The sequence below is a fragment of the Cebus imitator genome, unplaced genomic scaffold (assembly GCF_001604975.1).
Source record: "Cebus imitator isolate Cc_AM_T3 unplaced genomic scaffold, Cebus_imitator-1.0 Scaffold34, whole genome shotgun sequence".
Classification (NCBI taxonomy): Eukaryota; Metazoa; Chordata; class Mammalia; order Primates; family Cebidae; genus Cebus; species Cebus imitator.
In genome coordinates this window covers 8,623,319-8,640,582 of record NW_016107349.1, presented here as the reverse complement: position 1 = coordinate 8,640,582, position 17,264 = coordinate 8,623,319, and the positions used below count along the sequence as shown (strand labels likewise).

Here is a 17,264-nt window from a genome sequence, read left to right as displayed (position 1 = left end):
ACATATTAAACATTTCCACTTCAGTAAAGACATGGCCTGTCCTTCACAAGTTTTTATCCATTTTCTAATTTGTCATTATCATCATACATGTAATATTACTTTATGACTCAAAATCATTTTAAGTACATACCTTTGCCAACTTAGGTTTCTGGGAATATTTTGTTAGATTCAGTCTAGATAAATTTATAAATGGCCCATCAGGACTTGTGAGCATGGAAGCCTACAGAGGAAAAACAATACAAGAGATCTGAAACATTCTCTTGAAACGTAAACAAGTTTAATGGGCATAAAAATTATAAAGGCAACATAAATTAAAAAGTCACCTTCAAACATCCTCCATATAATTCTCCACTACAACATCATTAGAAAATAATGTGCCATAATATAAAGCTACTTTGGTAATACCAAAGTAATACAAGGCTATGGGAAAGCTGACAGAATTTACCGTTCCCAGCCTGACAAATCTTCCGGAGGAGCTGGTGATAGGACGGGCTGTGTAGGCGGTTCTGGGTGTTCTGATGGCCTGTTCCATAGTGCCTGGCCTTCCACTCTGTGTGCTGGGCCTGAGGAAACCTGTAATGGGTCTTCCAGCTTGTGTGATTGGCCTGCGAAGATTATAAATTGTTATAATAAAAAGAAGATCTTGAGGAAAGACTCTCATACAGTCTGATCAATATTTAGTGGTAGAGGGTATGAAGCAGAAGTACATACCTAACAGCCTGACTAGGCCCTCCTGTCTGATTAGTTCCAGGAAGTTTCAAAGATGTTCCAGGGCCTAGGAGACAAGATGGCTAATTCAATTGATATATGATTTATTAATCTGTAAAAGCTGTAAGCTAATACAATTTTCAGAATTGTGCTGGCCTGGTGAAAAAGACATTAATAGCAAGAAATATATTTTAGGGAAATGTGTTTTAGACTAATATTTAACAAGTACCTATCATGTTACTTATGTTATCACATTTAATCTTCACACTAAGTCTGTAAAGTAGGTAGTATTAACCCATTTAACAAAGATTCACAGAACTAAGGAAACAAGTCAACCCATTGGTAGGGCTGGGATTTAAACTCAAGATAAACAGGCTCCAAAGTTCAAAACAATGGTTCTATCCTCATAGTTCAACTATTTCTCATATGAACTTCTCTCAATAAAAGACAATTTACCCACTATATCTAGAATTTAGATATTTTAACTCTAAAAGAACAAAATAATGGGAAAGAAAGACATTTTTACATGAAAATATGTATTTTTTTCTCAATTTCTATCTGAAGGTTTTAAACAGCTATTACCTTCCAAAACATACAAATGACTGAGAACTATAACAACTAATAAATTACCAGCAAGACCACCATATGTCCTGGTTATCATCCAATACCATTTTTTTTTAAGGCTAGTCAAGTGAAGCAATGGGAGTGGAGAAGGAACAAAGAAATCTGTAACAGATTGTGATCAATTAGTTGTAAACACCACCACACTCAGACCAGCCATTATCCAATACCATTTGTACCACCACATCTGCAAGCTGGGACTGCACCTCTGTTACAATCCAAACAGACACTCACAGACCAGCATATCACCTCATCACCTCATATCATGACTTAGAGCAAATCATGTTTGATTATAACAATAAAGTGATGTTTTTGAATGATCTTTTTTTTTTTTTTTTTTTTTGAGACAGAGTCTTGTTCTTTTGCCAGGCTGGAGTACAGTGGTATGATCTCAGCTCACTGCAACCTCCACCTCCCAGGTTCAAGCAATTTTCCTGTCTCATCCCCCTGAGTAGCTGGGAATACAGGCGCCATGCCACCATGCCCAGCTAAATTTTGTATTTTTTGTAAAAATGGGGTTTCACCATGTTGGCCAGGATGGTCTCGATCTCCTGACCTCATGATCCACCTGCTTCGGCCTCCCAAAGTACTGGGATTACAGGCGTGAGCCACCGTACGCAGCCGAATGATCTTTTTTAAGTCCTCTTAGAATACCCCTGTTGTTTGGGTACTTCTCAGATAAACAATATTCTGATATATTAGACAAGTAGTTCAAATAGAATGCATTTTTATAAATTTTTTCCATATGATCAGCAGTTGAACATAGATATAAATTATTTCTAAAATGCATAATATAGCTCATATTGAAAAATTGTTATACATCAATCTCATACCTTAAGTTTAAGATAACTGAATTGTAGAGGGAAAAGCCTTTGTACCATAAGGCAGAACAGAAACCATTTACTTGAAGTAATTTTTTTTCTTCATTTTTCTTTCACATATATAATGTTTATATATATAAAGTGTAAAAATATATGGGTATATATATATTCCTCTTATACATAGTATTCTTCCTCTTAATAGCATTTCATTAACTTAACTGAAAGCCCAATACTTACGTGGAACTTGAGCAATAGCATTTTCATCCAGCATCATTTCTGCAATTCCTTCCTGATCTACATCAATTTCATCTACGTATACCATTTCTGTTAGTGCTCTTGCTTTCAAGATCCAAGCTGCCTAAAAATCATAGATAAATAAAGCATACATTAAAATAGCATTAGAAATATGACATAGTTTATAGAAGCAGCCATCCTTCATTGTTGTTATTTCATTTTGTATTAAACATGTTTACCTCTTACCACATTATTCTAATTTAAAGGGCCATGTCAAAAACTAATACAAGAAGGCATCATTATTAATAAAGAAACAACCAATGTATCAATTACATAGTAAATAATAGTGGGGTAATTACCTGGTAGTCTTCTAACATTCCTCTTTATAAATAAAAAGATTGATCTTTAGGAAAAATTTTACTAAAATAATAACTTGAAAACAAATAAATAAAGCTACAACCACATTGTTCTTTCTGGCTTCCTCCTTCAAGGTCAAGTCCTTTATTATAAAGGATTCCCTGATTTTCCAGTTCCAAACCTACTACACGTTCTTGTCTTTCTCATAGAGAGTTCTCTGAATGCCTCTCTTATTACACACTTACCCATATTTGAAAAACACTATAATTATTTGGCTATATGTTAGCCCTTCCTTCCTTAGAATGCAAGCTTCTATACCTTGTTCACTTAGGAATTTTCCATAATACCTATGGTTTTTGTAGAAAAAACCATATTCAAGAAATGTTGGTTGAACTGAACTAAGATCAATTTACCAATTCCAATAACAAAACAACACTGGTTGCTTTGCGATCTAGTCAGTAGAAAACCTGCTAGATAATGAAAAAAATAAAAAAGGTAATTAAGAAATCCAAACTGGAAAAAAAACTTACAAGCTTTGCTTTACCTTGAAAATTTCAGTCTACACATGTACACAATTAAGTTTCTTATTAAACATATCAAATTGCTTTATCTGAAATTTCTACCTTTCCTTTACTACAGAATAGAGACAGAAAACAATAAAGCTTGATGTCCTGTGGAGGATTTGGGAAGAAGACAACTCTTGAAGCAGCAGCATAGAAGTGACTCTAGAGACTAGAGGAAGTAGCAGCAAGGAGAATTTGGGGAGGGATTAGGTTCAGTATACTAGGACTATATGGCTGTGAAGCAAGCTCAATGAAGGCCAAGGGACTGGGAAAGGAACAGGTGTGAGCTACAGGAGGTCCAGAGAGTCCCCACGTAAAGATGCATTCAGTCAGTCAGTGTATATTCATTGAGCACCCCCTAATTAAATAGCACCAGCCTAGATTCTGAGAAAAAAACACGAGAAGACTAAAACATGGACCCTAATTTCCCTGAATGCATCACCTATTGGATGAAATCACAGGTGACAAGTATGTGGTTTTATAGAAGTTGGGAAGTAAAGATCCTTTTGTGAGCTAAAGTAATTGGAATGCATGCTATGAATATTTTTTAAAAAAGAAAAAAAAAAAGAACGTCATGCATTCATTTTAATAGGAATAAAGATGGCTGCCTCTACAACATATTTAGGTTCCCAAAGTGAAATTACATTTGGTTAGATGATTGGCTTTTGGCTTGAGCTTTTCTGGTTGAGGTTTCCTGGTTTAAAAATTTAGAACAAAGTGTTTCAAATGTTATGTATGAATTTAACACAATTCAACACAATTCAATAAGTAGAATATGGACTCAAAAAACTAATTTGTAAAAAAATATTTAAAAAAAACAATTCCTATTGGAACTCCAATTGGAACTGTGAGAGCCACCAAAGTACAGAAAAAAAATCTCAGGTTTTCAATCGTAAAAGATCAGGAGAGATACCATAACTATACAACTATTCCCAGGGGTCAGAGAAGTCCTCATTGGCTTGGAATAATGCTCTAATTTAACTTCAAAGATGGAAATAGGCAATCCCAACTTATATTAAATCTCTACAGGTCATAGTGCCCTGCAATTATCTGACAGCTTTGATTTTTCAAAAGGGCATTCTTTGCTCGGCACTCCCTGGTGGACAGGAAGGACTACAGAGTTTTCTGTTGGAACAGTAAAGAACATGGGTTCTACTTGTTCATTCCCATATCACTAGGGAGCACCTACGGCATGCTACATCCTGAGTATACAAAGAGGAGTAAATCATAGTTCTAGTTCTAAGTCAAAAAAATTTCCATGTAATGGGAAAAATAGAGTAACAGAAATGAAAAACAAAAATAAGTATGTGATAGGAGAACAGAGAAAATGTGTCCAGCTAACTGGGAGTGGAAGGAAGGGTAGAAGAGAAGAATTCAGCCCAGTGGCCAGGCAAAATGGACAATAGGCAGGCTAGCTAGAGAGGCTATGGCATGTTTGGAAACTCTGGAAGAATTGAGTGTGGGTGAAGAATCAGGGAAGAAGCTGGAGAAAAAGTCAGGAGCCAGGTGATGGATCCTGTTATGCCACAGTGAGGTATATAAATTTTTATCCAGATAATGAAAAGCTACAGAGACTTCAGAACTATGATTTGGAGTCCTACTTTAATCAAGTTCATTTGTTTATTCATTTATTTTTTGAGACAGAGTTTTACTCTTGTTGCCCAAGATGGTGTACAATGGCACGATCTCAGCTCACTGCAACCTCTGCTTCCCAGGTTCAAGAAATTCTTGATTCCGCCTCAGCCTCCCAAGTAACTGGAATTACAGGCATGCACCACCACGCCCCACTAATTTTCTGTGTTTTTAGTGGAGACAAGGTTTGCCATGTTGGTTAGGCTGGTCTTGAACTCCTGACCTCAGGTGATCCACCCTCCTTGGCCTTCCAAAGTGCTGGGATTCCAGGCATGAGCCGTCACGCCCAGCCTTAGAGTTCATATTGTTATTGTTACTTTTAACTATTTTCAAGTTCATACTGTTATTTCATAGTCTAATCCATCATGATTCTTGACATCCATCCCCCAGCTGACCTCTTAAATATTAAAGAGATACAAATTTTTTATTTAGACTAAACAAAATATGCAAAAGAAAATCCACCCTTCCTTCCCTGCAATATGAATAAATATTTCTAAAGTCAAAGTCAAATAGGAACTTTCTTTTTTTTTTTTTTGAAACAGGCACTCACTCTGTTGCCCAGGCTGGAAGGTAGTGGTGCACACTTGACGTCCAGGGCTCAGGTGATCCTCCCACCTCCCACCTCCCACCTCAGGTCTCAGGTTCCAGAGCAGCTAGGACTACAGGCATGTACTACCATGCCCAGCATTGTTTGTTTGTTTGCAGAGATGGGATATCTCACTTTGTTGCCCTAGCCGGTCTTGAACTCCTGGCCTCAAGTGATCCTCCTGCCTCGGCCTCCTAAAGTACTGAGTTTACAGGTGTGAGCCACTGCGCCAAGGCTAGGAATATCTTTTTAAACATTGTATTCCATAAGAATGCACTTTTAAAAAAAGATAAACCGATAAATATTAATTTAATCTCAAATAATTCTTAAAACAATGGTATGAATTTTTGATATTTACAGCTCTAGAATAAAATCTACTTATATTGTTATTCAATTTTAAATGGTATCACTGTTTGAGAAAATTAATCTTCCTGAGTTATCCTCTGTCCTAACAAAAAATGACCTTGAAAATCACATATCACTGCTTGATTAAACATCAGACTGTTTTCAAAGAACTGCTCCTGGCAATGTGAACAATTCTTGAGATTTTAATGAAAACAGCAGATGGAGCTTTGGCTTTAAAAAAATAATAATTTTTTTTACTTTGGAAACAAGCCAAGTATGTTTTACAGCCCTAAAATCCTCTGTGTGTTTTAAAAAAACAAACCCAGAAAAAGTTGAAAACTATTCAGTGATTAAAATAAAATGAATAACAAAGCATATACAATAATCCCAAACTGCCCCTTGAAACTAAATAAAAATATAAATTTGCCTTATCAGATATGTTATTAATAAATGGGAGTCGCACAGTTAAAAATATAGTTTATGTAAATTTCTTTGAATTTTAATGTATTTCAAGTACCATAATATTAATAAAAATAACTGATGCTTTTGGGATTTTGTTTTTTAAGGGAAAAGCACAGGTTCTCCCAAACCAAATGAATAATCATATCAATTTTTCCCTTTATATCTTTGAAACACAATCCTATCTCATTCACCAACTGAGTTAGTCTATAGGACATTACTTCTGAGGCAGATACTTGCCAGCAAACATCAGGAAAATATTGACTCACTCATTCCATCCTCTGTGACATTAATTCAGTTTTTGTTTTGAAAATAAACATATGAAGAGGTTGAAACTCTGCTGACTGAACAAAACATATTTAAATTATTCTGTTCCTCCTAATAAAGAATGCAAGGCCAGTAGTTTAAAGCATGTAAGAAACGACTTCAGGTTATTATTAGAATAAGGCTACCAAAGGAACAGTCTGTCTGACCTGATTTAGACATCATAAGACTCAGCAATTATTGACATTCTGCCTACTCTATGAAAATGAAAACTTAGGCACAAGATACTGAATTGTTACTGTATACAGCCTCATTCCTTTTAAAGTTGTAAAATTGTGCAAAAAGAAGAAACTCCAAAAGTGTGAATAGTAAGGCCAAAAGAATCTAGTCAGCCTTGTTCCCTTTTGTACCATTATGGAGCAGATAATTAGGTCTATACCAACAGAGCTGGAAAACAATGCCAAATACAGATTTTTCATGAAGTCCCTATGCTAGTTTGAAGCTCTTAAATGCCATTTATAGTTTTAAAACCATTCCTACAATGCAAATTATTGATGTTTTAAATTTTAAACAAAATTTTTCAAATTTCCTGAGAACAAAATCCACAGTATTTATAATAGTGATCCTTTTTGAATGACTTGTATCCATATTATACCAAAAAAAAAATAGTTTTGCCCCATCTATCAGTTTGTAAATCAAGATTATGAACATTCAAAAGACAAACCTCAGCCTTTTAAAGAACACAGTGTCACATTTTAACCTATTTACAGTGTATGTTTAATACTACCCAGGTCTCCATAAGAGTACTTTGTAAATTGCTTTCTATTCTAAAAGGTTTGCTGATTACTCATATGAACCCCTAATGAGGTTCAATTCTCTTATTTACCTAAAAAAAACCTGTTAACATTCCATCTCGTTTGGCAGGGCAAACACCTGGCAATATTTAAGCTCTCTGATTTACAATTCTGCACTTCTCTCCTTAGTCCCAGACTCACTGGCAGCTCTCCTGGACTAAAAGTATCACTGGCCAGGTGCCCCCCTCCTCTCTCCCAGGGCTTCTTCCCAATTCACTCCCTTATGTCTTATCCAGTTGGCAAGTCTCTAGCTGCCTCTTATCCTTACCCAAATTGATTTGGTTGATGTGACTGTCTGGCCAGTGTCCCTTCCTTCCTCCCTCACCATGTCAGGCTCCTCTCTCTTAGGGCCACCAGGTCAGTTAAAACCAACACCCTCCCAAGCAGAGTCCACTCTTGACTCAAGACATGCTGTCCCATCCATCACAGTCTTTTCAGACATCTGTCATTCCGCTGGCTCTCCTGCTCCCTTTCTGAGTCCTTGGTTCCCCTCACCTCCTTTATTTTTTCTTATCCTTCTAGTCCATCTTGGTCATTTCCATTTAAGCTCCAAGTCCCAATGAGTAGAGTGCAGCAGTTCTACAAGGCTATCAATATACACAAAAGTATTGAAAATATAATCATTTATTTACAGAATGTCTGACAGATATGGCTAATTTTAAAAACCCACAGGTACATATGCAGCAAATTTTCTAAACTACTATAGCAACAGCTAAGCTATAGCAATTAAAGGATTCTCTAAACTAAAGGTTGCAGCTGAACCTTTCTTTACCTGACACACTGGCAAGTCAGGATCTGGTTCCTGGACAGCATTAAGAAGGCAGTAAACAGTTTTAAGAAATACAGTTTCTAAAATAAAAAGTCTTAATAACCAACCATGTATTTGTAGATGAACTCTTATTCAATAAAAATCCAAAAATTAACTTTAGTCTTCTTACACAAGTGTTCTCAAGAGTTGTGTAAAACGAATGTATACTGAAGAATGCTAAATTTTTATGATCAGAAAATTCTAATTAACCTCCTTCAAAGTGCAAAGAGAAGATATCTTAACTGCTTGTTTAATGACCACACAATATGTCAGAAATTAAGAATAATTTCATAACTATACCAAGGAAATAGTTTCTTTCATTCAAAAACAAGTTCATCGTGGTTAAAATATTCAGACTTTAATCACTTAAGGAGAAGAAGGAAAACCTATACAATACAAACCCTTCTATTCCTCATAAATTTAATGGGATTCATGACTGACAATAAGTTAATTCTCACTATAATATCCTCCAAGAAATTTTTATAAATAAACTACATAATATGCATTAGTGCCAGATGCTGCTAAACTCAGGATCTGAGTTTTTCTGTACAAATTAAATAGAAGCCCATCGGTTTAAAAAAAATCAGACAACAAATTTATTTATAAAACAACTACATTTACATGTCTGTCTAGTCAGCAGCGTCTGTTGAGCACTTAATCTGTTTCACTGGGGAAAGTACTAAGAAACAGAAATGGGAAAAAAGATCCTTGCATCTACAGCCACTATACTCAAAAACAACTTAAATATATTTTTTAAATATATTATTAGTACAAACAGTGTAAAACCCATATGGTCACCATGTAAGGACATGCAATTTATTTAGCATGACATATGGTAGGGACATGAGAGGAAAAGGTTAAGTTAGGCTAGAAAATGAGGGCCCGGAGGACGGGAGTTAGAGAAGATTTGGCAATCAACTGAACCAACACAAAACAGCAACTAGAGAACACATAGCAATTGGAGGGTTTCAACTCCAGTGTGACTACAAAGGATGTGGAAAAAGTACAGATTTCCTAAACACAGTCCAAACTTAAGGAAACACACCAATCCAGGGAATGACATGCCAGATGAAAGTAACACTTTCTATTCTTTTTTCTCTTTACTCGCATATATATCTCTATAGCCCATTATCTCATTTGAATCTCATAACAACCATCTAAGGAAAGCAGGTAAGAATGATTATCCATTTTACAGATAAGGAAACAAATTCAGAGATGGTAAGTAATTTGTTTAAGGTCATACAAACGGTGGAGGGAATCAAGTGCTGCTTCTTGCCAGTGCCTCTTGGAAATTAAAAAATAAGAGTTGGACATAAAAAGGCAGGACCGAAAGGTAAAGTTTAGGAGAGATACAAGATAAATCCAATATATTATAGAAAACTGGGGGAGAAAGTTTACTGGAGGTGATTGTAGACAATGCTTAAAAAGGAAAAAACAGTTAAAGCAGACAGAATTCAATGATACTGGATGCTGTGACTTGCCAAGGACAGGTAGATTCTTCCAGTGACATAAATGAAACCACCAGTTCAGCCTCAGAGGGTTTCTGCTCACTGAGGAAGGTCTTCGTGACCTCTCTTTTGTTCTTCTGCCCTTCAGGAATACATTTAGGACTGATCATGCAGATGAAGAGTATGTAGGGAAATTATGGGAAATCATCATGTGAAGGTCAGAGAAGAAAATGAGAGGCCTAATGAGTAGGGAGGTACAGAGACCGGTAAGGGACTGCAATGATGGAAAATGGAGACCAGGCCTAAGTAGGTATGAGGCAGAGAACACATTAATTCCACAACATTCTAGTGGGGAAGGCACCTAAATTACAGTACAATGTGTCAAACACTATATTCACATTATAGTCAAATTATAGGTGACTTAGGTGAGCAAAAGAAAAGCAGAAGACATGGAAGATAAGAAAGTCAGAGAAGGGGGAGGTAATTCTGGAAATTACTGAGCGAGAATGATTATGAACTATATTCAACATCCTTTCACCATCCATTTCACTGGACATCTTTCTCACAAATGCTTTCCAAATTTCCAGCAATTCTTTAAGAAAAATATAGATGACAGAATCCTGCATGCAAATATCTGTAGCTGTACAGAAAATAGCAGCTAACATTTTTTATCACTTACTACGTGTTAATGAGCCTTCTAACAACTCTTTGAGGTACAGATGAGGAAACTCTGAGAGCAAGGTGTTGCAGGACCTGCAAGCCCCAAAATTGGGGATTAGCCCAGGAGGGTTCTTGGCTTTGCCCAGGAAATAATTCAAGGGTGGGTCAGTGGTATTAGACAGCAATCTTTTATTGGATGGTACTGCTCCTTCCAGAGTAGGGCTAACTCATAAGCAGTGTGGCCAAAATCAGCAACTATGGGCTCTTGGTAACTGCATTTATACTCATGAAAACCCATTTCCAATTACATGCAAATTAAAGGGTGGGCCAATGCAAATTAGGGAGCAGGTGATTTAGAACTTTCTAGAAAAAGGGCAGTAACTTATGGGTTGTTGCCATGGAAAGGGGTGGTAACTTCTGGGTCATTGCCATGGCATTTTTAAACTGTCATGGCAGCTAGTGGGAGAGTTATGCTGATAAACAGTGAGGGCAGCGAGGGATTGCTTTCCTTGCCATCTGCTGGTTTCCTCACTTTATCCTGTCTGGACCGGATCCTGTGTTGGTCAGCAGTGTTGTGACCAGAAAACAAGTCCTGTAGGTCTCCTACCTCAAAGGTACAGAGGCAGTATTTGAACCTAGACACCCTGGGTCCAGAGCAGGCACTTTGCTGAGTATGTGGGATGACAGCAAGAATGGAACACAGACTACCGTAGGATGTGGAAAGACCAAGGACAGGCATGGCTCTCTGGAGATACATCAAGAGCAGGACTATGAAGGAAAAGAGTCAGAATGTTTTAATCTGGAAATAGGGAAAAACCCTTTTTAAAAAAATCACCGAGCCTTTCCTCTTTGGGTCTCTCTCAGTTATAGTTTTGTGATTTAAATTAATCCACCCATGCAGCTTCACTTAGTCTAGCAAACCATTTCTACAGATATCAACGCAGTTGAGGAGAAAGCTCCAGGCTTTGCCCTAGGGTCAGAAGACCTGGGCTAGGCTTGATCCTCAGGGAGCCACTTAGCTCCGTGATCTTGAACAAATCATATAAACCACATTACCTTTTCAAATTGAAGAAATATTACCTACTTCATAGGAAAATGTTAAGGACTAATAATAAAACTGTTCATTTTTAAGAAAACTTCACAACTTTTAGAGTTCTTTCACATATATTATCACACTTATTCAAGTATAAGCTTAATAGAAGCACCAAACCACGTATTACTTTCCCTCTGAGAACTCAGAACTGACTCCCAGTGATGGCAGATCAAATTAAAACTTCCTCAATCTCCCTCAAAGTAGGTAATAGGACATGGAAAGTAGAGTGTCACTGCCTAGAACTAGAAAATACTCATTAGCATCAACTTTAAGTCACATCTGTTTGCTTTCTTCCTTCTACCCTAGGGTTCAGCATTCTCTTAGCTTGTTTCTGTTACTTTAGGGAATTAGACCTCCAAATAATTCTGAATGCAACTTTCTAATTACCACCAGTACTGGCTAAAGAGTCTACTCAGCTCCCTGCTTAAACTGCCGAGTGATTATTCAAATTTTAGCAATAAAAGAAGGCGGGGGAAGTGTAAGAGAATAGAGTAATTGATGCGTTTCAGAAGGTTAGGGAGATCTAGTGACCATGCAGCCAAGTGGGAATGTAATCTGTATAATTCAGCAGGAATACAAATTCATAAAATGACCTGCTCCACAGTGTATAGAATCAAAGGATTAAGTCTGGCTAAGTCCCCATGGTCCCAAAGAGGAAACCAATTAGATAATCACACAATATGTTCTTTGGCTTGGATGACCAGATCACTGTCTCAACCAACTACTAACATATAGCTCACTGGGGAGCCCTGGTTTCTTGTCTTTCATCTAAGCCATTCATTTTCAGCCATTTCTCCTCCTCCAAACCATTTACAATAATAACCCCCTCCTCTCTGTAACATCTCTCATTATAAGCAAAGATTGGGCAAAAAGAGAAGAATGTAAGTTAGAAAAAAGTCTCTCTCCCATTCTCGTACAGCTAATGGGTCCCACCCTCAGAATCACCGATTTTAATAATCTGAAAATCTACCAGACACCTACCCCATTAATGAAAGCATACTGTCTTTTAAAAATCCCACTGCCTGAAAAAATACTCCACATTTTATTAAGTGTTTCATTATAATGGAGCTAAAAAATCAGGACTGGTTTTAAAGCCATGAATCTGACATATGGAACACAAAGAACAGTAAACAGATTAAGCAACTAATCAGGATGATGATCAACATGAGCTGCAAAAGCAAGCATTTCCTTTAGGTCACAGTGCTGTATGGCGAGGACTGTTTTGAATTTCCTCTCTTCATATCTTACAACTTTAAACCACTTTTTCAGTCACAATTTAAAGAATCCTTTGAAAAAGAACATGCTTCTCTATGAATTGGTTATTACTACTATATTTAATTTCAAAGGGGAAATTATGATAAATTAATTAGTTATCTTTCTTTCTTTATTCTTAACAGATCTGAACTTTAATACCCTTCATGCTTATAGACCCTGGCCGGCCTCTGTCCCTCACCATTCTGTGTCTAGAAAAAGCAGTTGAGAACCCATATTCTTCAAGAACCCTTCCCCAATGCCAAACACCGTATTATTATATATACCCTTCAGTCCTTTTGTAGCCAAATTAAAATGTATTACTCTGAAGAAACATGCTGTTGGCATAGACCATCATACCTCTCTGGCTAGCCTGACTATCAAAAATAAAATACAGAAATCCTAATAGAAAATACAAGGCAATAATTAAAGACTTTTGATGATTCTACACCAAAATAGTATCCCTTAAAGGTGAAATAAATGCATATGAAATAGTCTTAAAAGTGGGCTTCATCTCAATAGGCTAATGTATCAGGACCAAAATGTTATCTTTTTGAAGCTCTCTGAGCCAGCTTATAATAAGATTAATAAAGAACAAATCATTTTAGAGAGGTTTTTCTCATCTGGGAGAAAAATAAGCAAAACCAAAAGTGAAAAAATACATTATTAAAAACAAAAACTATCCTTTGTAATAGGGAGGAGAAAACATAATAGCAAAAATGAATCCATTTGGCACTCAGACGAAATATTTTAATTTCTGGGCTCCTCTCTGGGTCCAGGAGTTTCAAAGTCACTCCATACTATAATCAGTTTGGTGGCACAGGAACAGTAATTCAAATAGTTTTAGAGGAAAAGTACTCTCAAATGTGGGAACCTCAATAAATGCCCATGAGGCTAAAGGAACTTGAAGGTGAACCAGATAACTGCAGAGGAGAGGACCATCTGCTCCCGCTCTGATCACATTTCTGTTAGATTGTGAATCTCTCCATCATTTAACTTCCTCTACTGAAACAATGAACACTATAAGAAATAACAGGGTTGATCATTACTACTGGAAACACTCTCCTGAAGGAATCCAGAAAGAATTTTAAAAATTGATTTTTAAAAACTGACCCTCAAAACAAGAAATGAATTAAGAAGTCCCATAATGAAATTATATTTATTTGAAAAAGAAAGTGTACATTTAAGAACCTATGGTGCTGAGAATTAAGGGTGGGACGGGGAAGACAAAGATCATCAGGCAACTAGGATGATCATCATAGAGGGGTAAGCTGGCACATATGAACGACTCCATCAAAATATATATATGAACATGATTGATGTACTCATTCAGCAAATACATAACGAGAGCCCCCATGTGCCTGACTCTGCATCAGGTGCTTGGGATATCACACAGACCTTCGGTCTTGGTGTCATGTTCTAAGGAAAGAGAATTTTCAAGCTTGCAATCAAAGAAATTACCTTAAGCTTTCTTCCTAAAGCTCTTCACTAATTACATCAACACTAACATAAATATTAATTTTTTTAATTAAGGAAAAGGTAGGATTTCTTCAAGCTTGGGAAAAATCATACTGGGAAATATTTCCAACATGAAATAAGAAGTGGGTGCAAAATACAGAAACTGGTGCTATGAAAAACATACAGTAATAAGGGCACAGTGTTCAAAGTTAGGTCAAAGAATGACTAACATGAGTAAACCCTGTAAACATTTCAATAGCCCTCGTATCAAAAGCCAACTTTGATAACATCAAGTTAAACATCTATTCCTGGTAAAATGCTACTCATTATTCTGACAATATGTACAGTTCATCCATAATAAACTACCTCAACAAAACAAATAAAACAAATAAAAATGATTAGAAGGGAAAAGAATATCAAATTTTTCCTCCAGATCTGGTACTGATTCTCTTAGACCTACTCTGATATTTATTGGAGCTGAACATATCAACCCTTGCTCATATAAATAAAACAATAACATTTTTTTAAAACTTCTATTCAGGTCTAGTCACAAGCAGTTCAGATAAGGGATACACAATCTGTAGTAAGCACTCAATAGAAGGTCATTGAGATGAATACATATAAAGTCCTGATACCTCAATTCATAGGTGCAATACTGAATGTCACTATGAACTCAAGATTAGAGGGTCTTAGCCATTAATAAAAATACTGCTGCTCCACCTACATTTCCCAATGTACCAACAACTTCCCAGGATAACAGTGAAGATTATTTGACCCTTTCCCTGGGCCAAAAAAAAAAAAAGGAATCTGTTGGTCAAATAAGTTTCAGAACTATTTTATTATTTGGATTAATCAAAAATAGGCAAAATTAGCTTTCTTTTCTTCAAAACTACTCAGAGCCTTTAGTGTGCATCCTGAATCTCCAAGAAGGAACATACATTTCCCAAATGTATTTAATGCGGAAACTTTCTGTTGGGACAGCTGTCGTGTGGAACACAGAATGAAAACTACCTTAACTCAATGGAAAAATGACAACAGCACATAAGGTTCCTGTAAACCATTGTGCCTAGAACAATGTCCAGCACATCAAAGGTTCTTAACAAACTTCTGTTGTACCAATATAAAGTTGTCAATATTTTGTCACGGTTCCCAGACATATTTGATTTTTTTAAGCAGTATCTATGAGATTATTATGCCAAAAAACAACCTGGAAAAATGCTTGTCTACAGAAACATAGTCCTATTAACTAATGTGAACTGTCAAGAACAGAACCTAGCTTTGTATTACCACCAACATAGGCTGTTCTAATAGAGATGTACTATCTGAAGGACAAAATGTTCGTTTCAGCATGTTATCATCCACCATCCATTTGCTGGGAGCTAAGGCAGAGCCTAGTAACAGCACACTCATGCCTCCGCTTTTGTAACTCCCTTCAATTTTCCATTTTTTTCTAACATCTCCAAGGCAACACCACTAGAGGAAAAGCTAGAGAACTGGAACTATGTAGGTATATTCCCCATTTACTAAAAACACTGACTAACTGCCGCAGCACTACTCCTGTTCTATTTTTCTCCTCCTTTTGTCTATTCCACGAGCCACCTGCCCACCAGAATTATACCCTCCTCACATACATTGTATACCACCTTTTCCACTTGCTATACACATTACTCTAGTTTATTTATGTTTTTGTTTTTGTTTTTGTTTTTTGTTTTTTTTTTTTTTTGAGGCAGAGTCTTGCCCTGTCACCCAGGCTGGAGTACAGTGGCGTGGCGTGATTTCGCCTCACTGCAACTTCCGCCTCAGCCTCCGGAGTAGCCGGGATTACAGGCGCCCGCCACCATGCCCAGCTAATTTTCGTATTTTTAGTAGAGACAGAGTTTACCATGTTGGCCAGGCTGGTCTTGAACTCCTGACCTCTAGTGATACGCCCGACTTGGCCTCCCAAAGTGCTGGGATTACAGGCGTGAGCCACTGCGCCCGACCTAACTTTTCATCAATGCCATCATTCCTTCTTGTAAGGAGCCTTTCTTTCCCATAACTCCCTCCTAAAATTATAGCTTCCCTTGCCCAGGTAATTTTTAAAATAATAAATGTATCTTTTCCCCTTCTAGATTCTCATTCCTCTAACTTCCTCAAGCTAAACTCCTGGCCTCCTCCACTCTTGGACAACAGTCTAAAGATGAGGTGGGAGGATCACATGTTCGATCCAAAAGGAAGAAGGCAGCTATGTTAACAGGAGGTGGAGAGTCACAGATCTTTGTTTATACAAATTAATTTTAGACATTAATAATGCAAACGCTGAGAGCTTAGCGCCCATCAATATGCAAGTATAAATGAATTATCAAAGTTCCTCATCAAAGTAAAATTCAGGGCTCTCACTCTAGGACAAGTATAGGGAAGGGAAGGCTGAAGATTGTGAGGAGGGGGCGATCAACGCACAGAACTTGCGATCCCTGCGGACATGGCGGACAAGGGACCCACCAGCCGCAGCTCCACAAGGTCTCCCCCCGGGTGCCTCTGGGGACCGAACGGTCAGCCCCGCCTCGGGCCTTCCTCCCCGGCCTCCCCACCCGGGGCCGGGAGACGCCCCAGACCCCGCAGCCTAGGCGCCAGGATGCTTAGGCTGACGTGAGCTGGCCAGTACCTGGTCATAAGGGGACTTCTCCAGCATCTGCGTGCATACATCGGCGCAGAGCTGGAACTTCCTGCGTCTAAAATAGCTCCAGGCCAGGAGCAGCGGCTCCATCTCCGAGCCCGTGGCTGCACGTAAGGCCAGCAAAGGCCCGGCGCTCCAGGAGAACGGTGGGCGTGGAGCTGGGAGCTGGCGGGCGTCAGGCTCTGCCTGGCAACCCGCGAAGGCTGGGGCCTTACTCGAGAGGTGCCCGCAGCGCGCCTGAGAACAGGAAAAAGAAAAACCACCTCGAGCAGAACTCAGCTACAGCAGAACGTGCCTAAACTTTGGTTGCAAAAAAAAGGTCTACTTTTAAAGGCTACAGGTTTCATTAACTTTGAGAAGCAGGCACCGCGGCTAAACAAAAAGGTAGTAACTTAGACACCTGCCCTGGGGTCCTCCAATCTCCCAGGAGGCGCAGTTGCCTAGCA

At 37.8% G+C, this 17,264-nt stretch overlaps 1 protein-coding gene across 2 annotated transcripts in view; it reads right to left on the bottom strand.

Annotated features, from left to right (window-relative positions):
* The window catches only part of TTC8 (tetratricopeptide repeat domain 8), a 54,660-nt gene extending 37,611 nt beyond the window's left edge, over positions 1–17,049 (bottom strand). The window contains exons 1-6 of one of the 2 annotated variants that reach the window (XM_037737113.1): positions 15,901–15,917; positions 8,217–8,246; positions 2,388–2,508; positions 712–775; positions 446–605; positions 131–220 (exon numbers count right to left, since the gene is read on the bottom strand). In XM_037737113.1, the coding sequence (XP_037593041.1) occupies positions 131–220; positions 446–605; positions 712–775; positions 2,388–2,472 (399 nt within the window). In that variant the 5' untranslated portion in view covers positions 2,473–2,508; positions 8,217–8,246; positions 15,901–15,917. Of the gene's footprint in view, positions 1–130; positions 221–445; positions 606–711; positions 776–2,387; positions 2,509–8,216; positions 8,247–15,900; positions 15,918–16,806 lie in introns of those variants that run through there. The other variant, XM_017524639.2, reaches the window with a different exon arrangement.
* Positions 17,050–17,264: the final 215 nt, after the last annotated feature.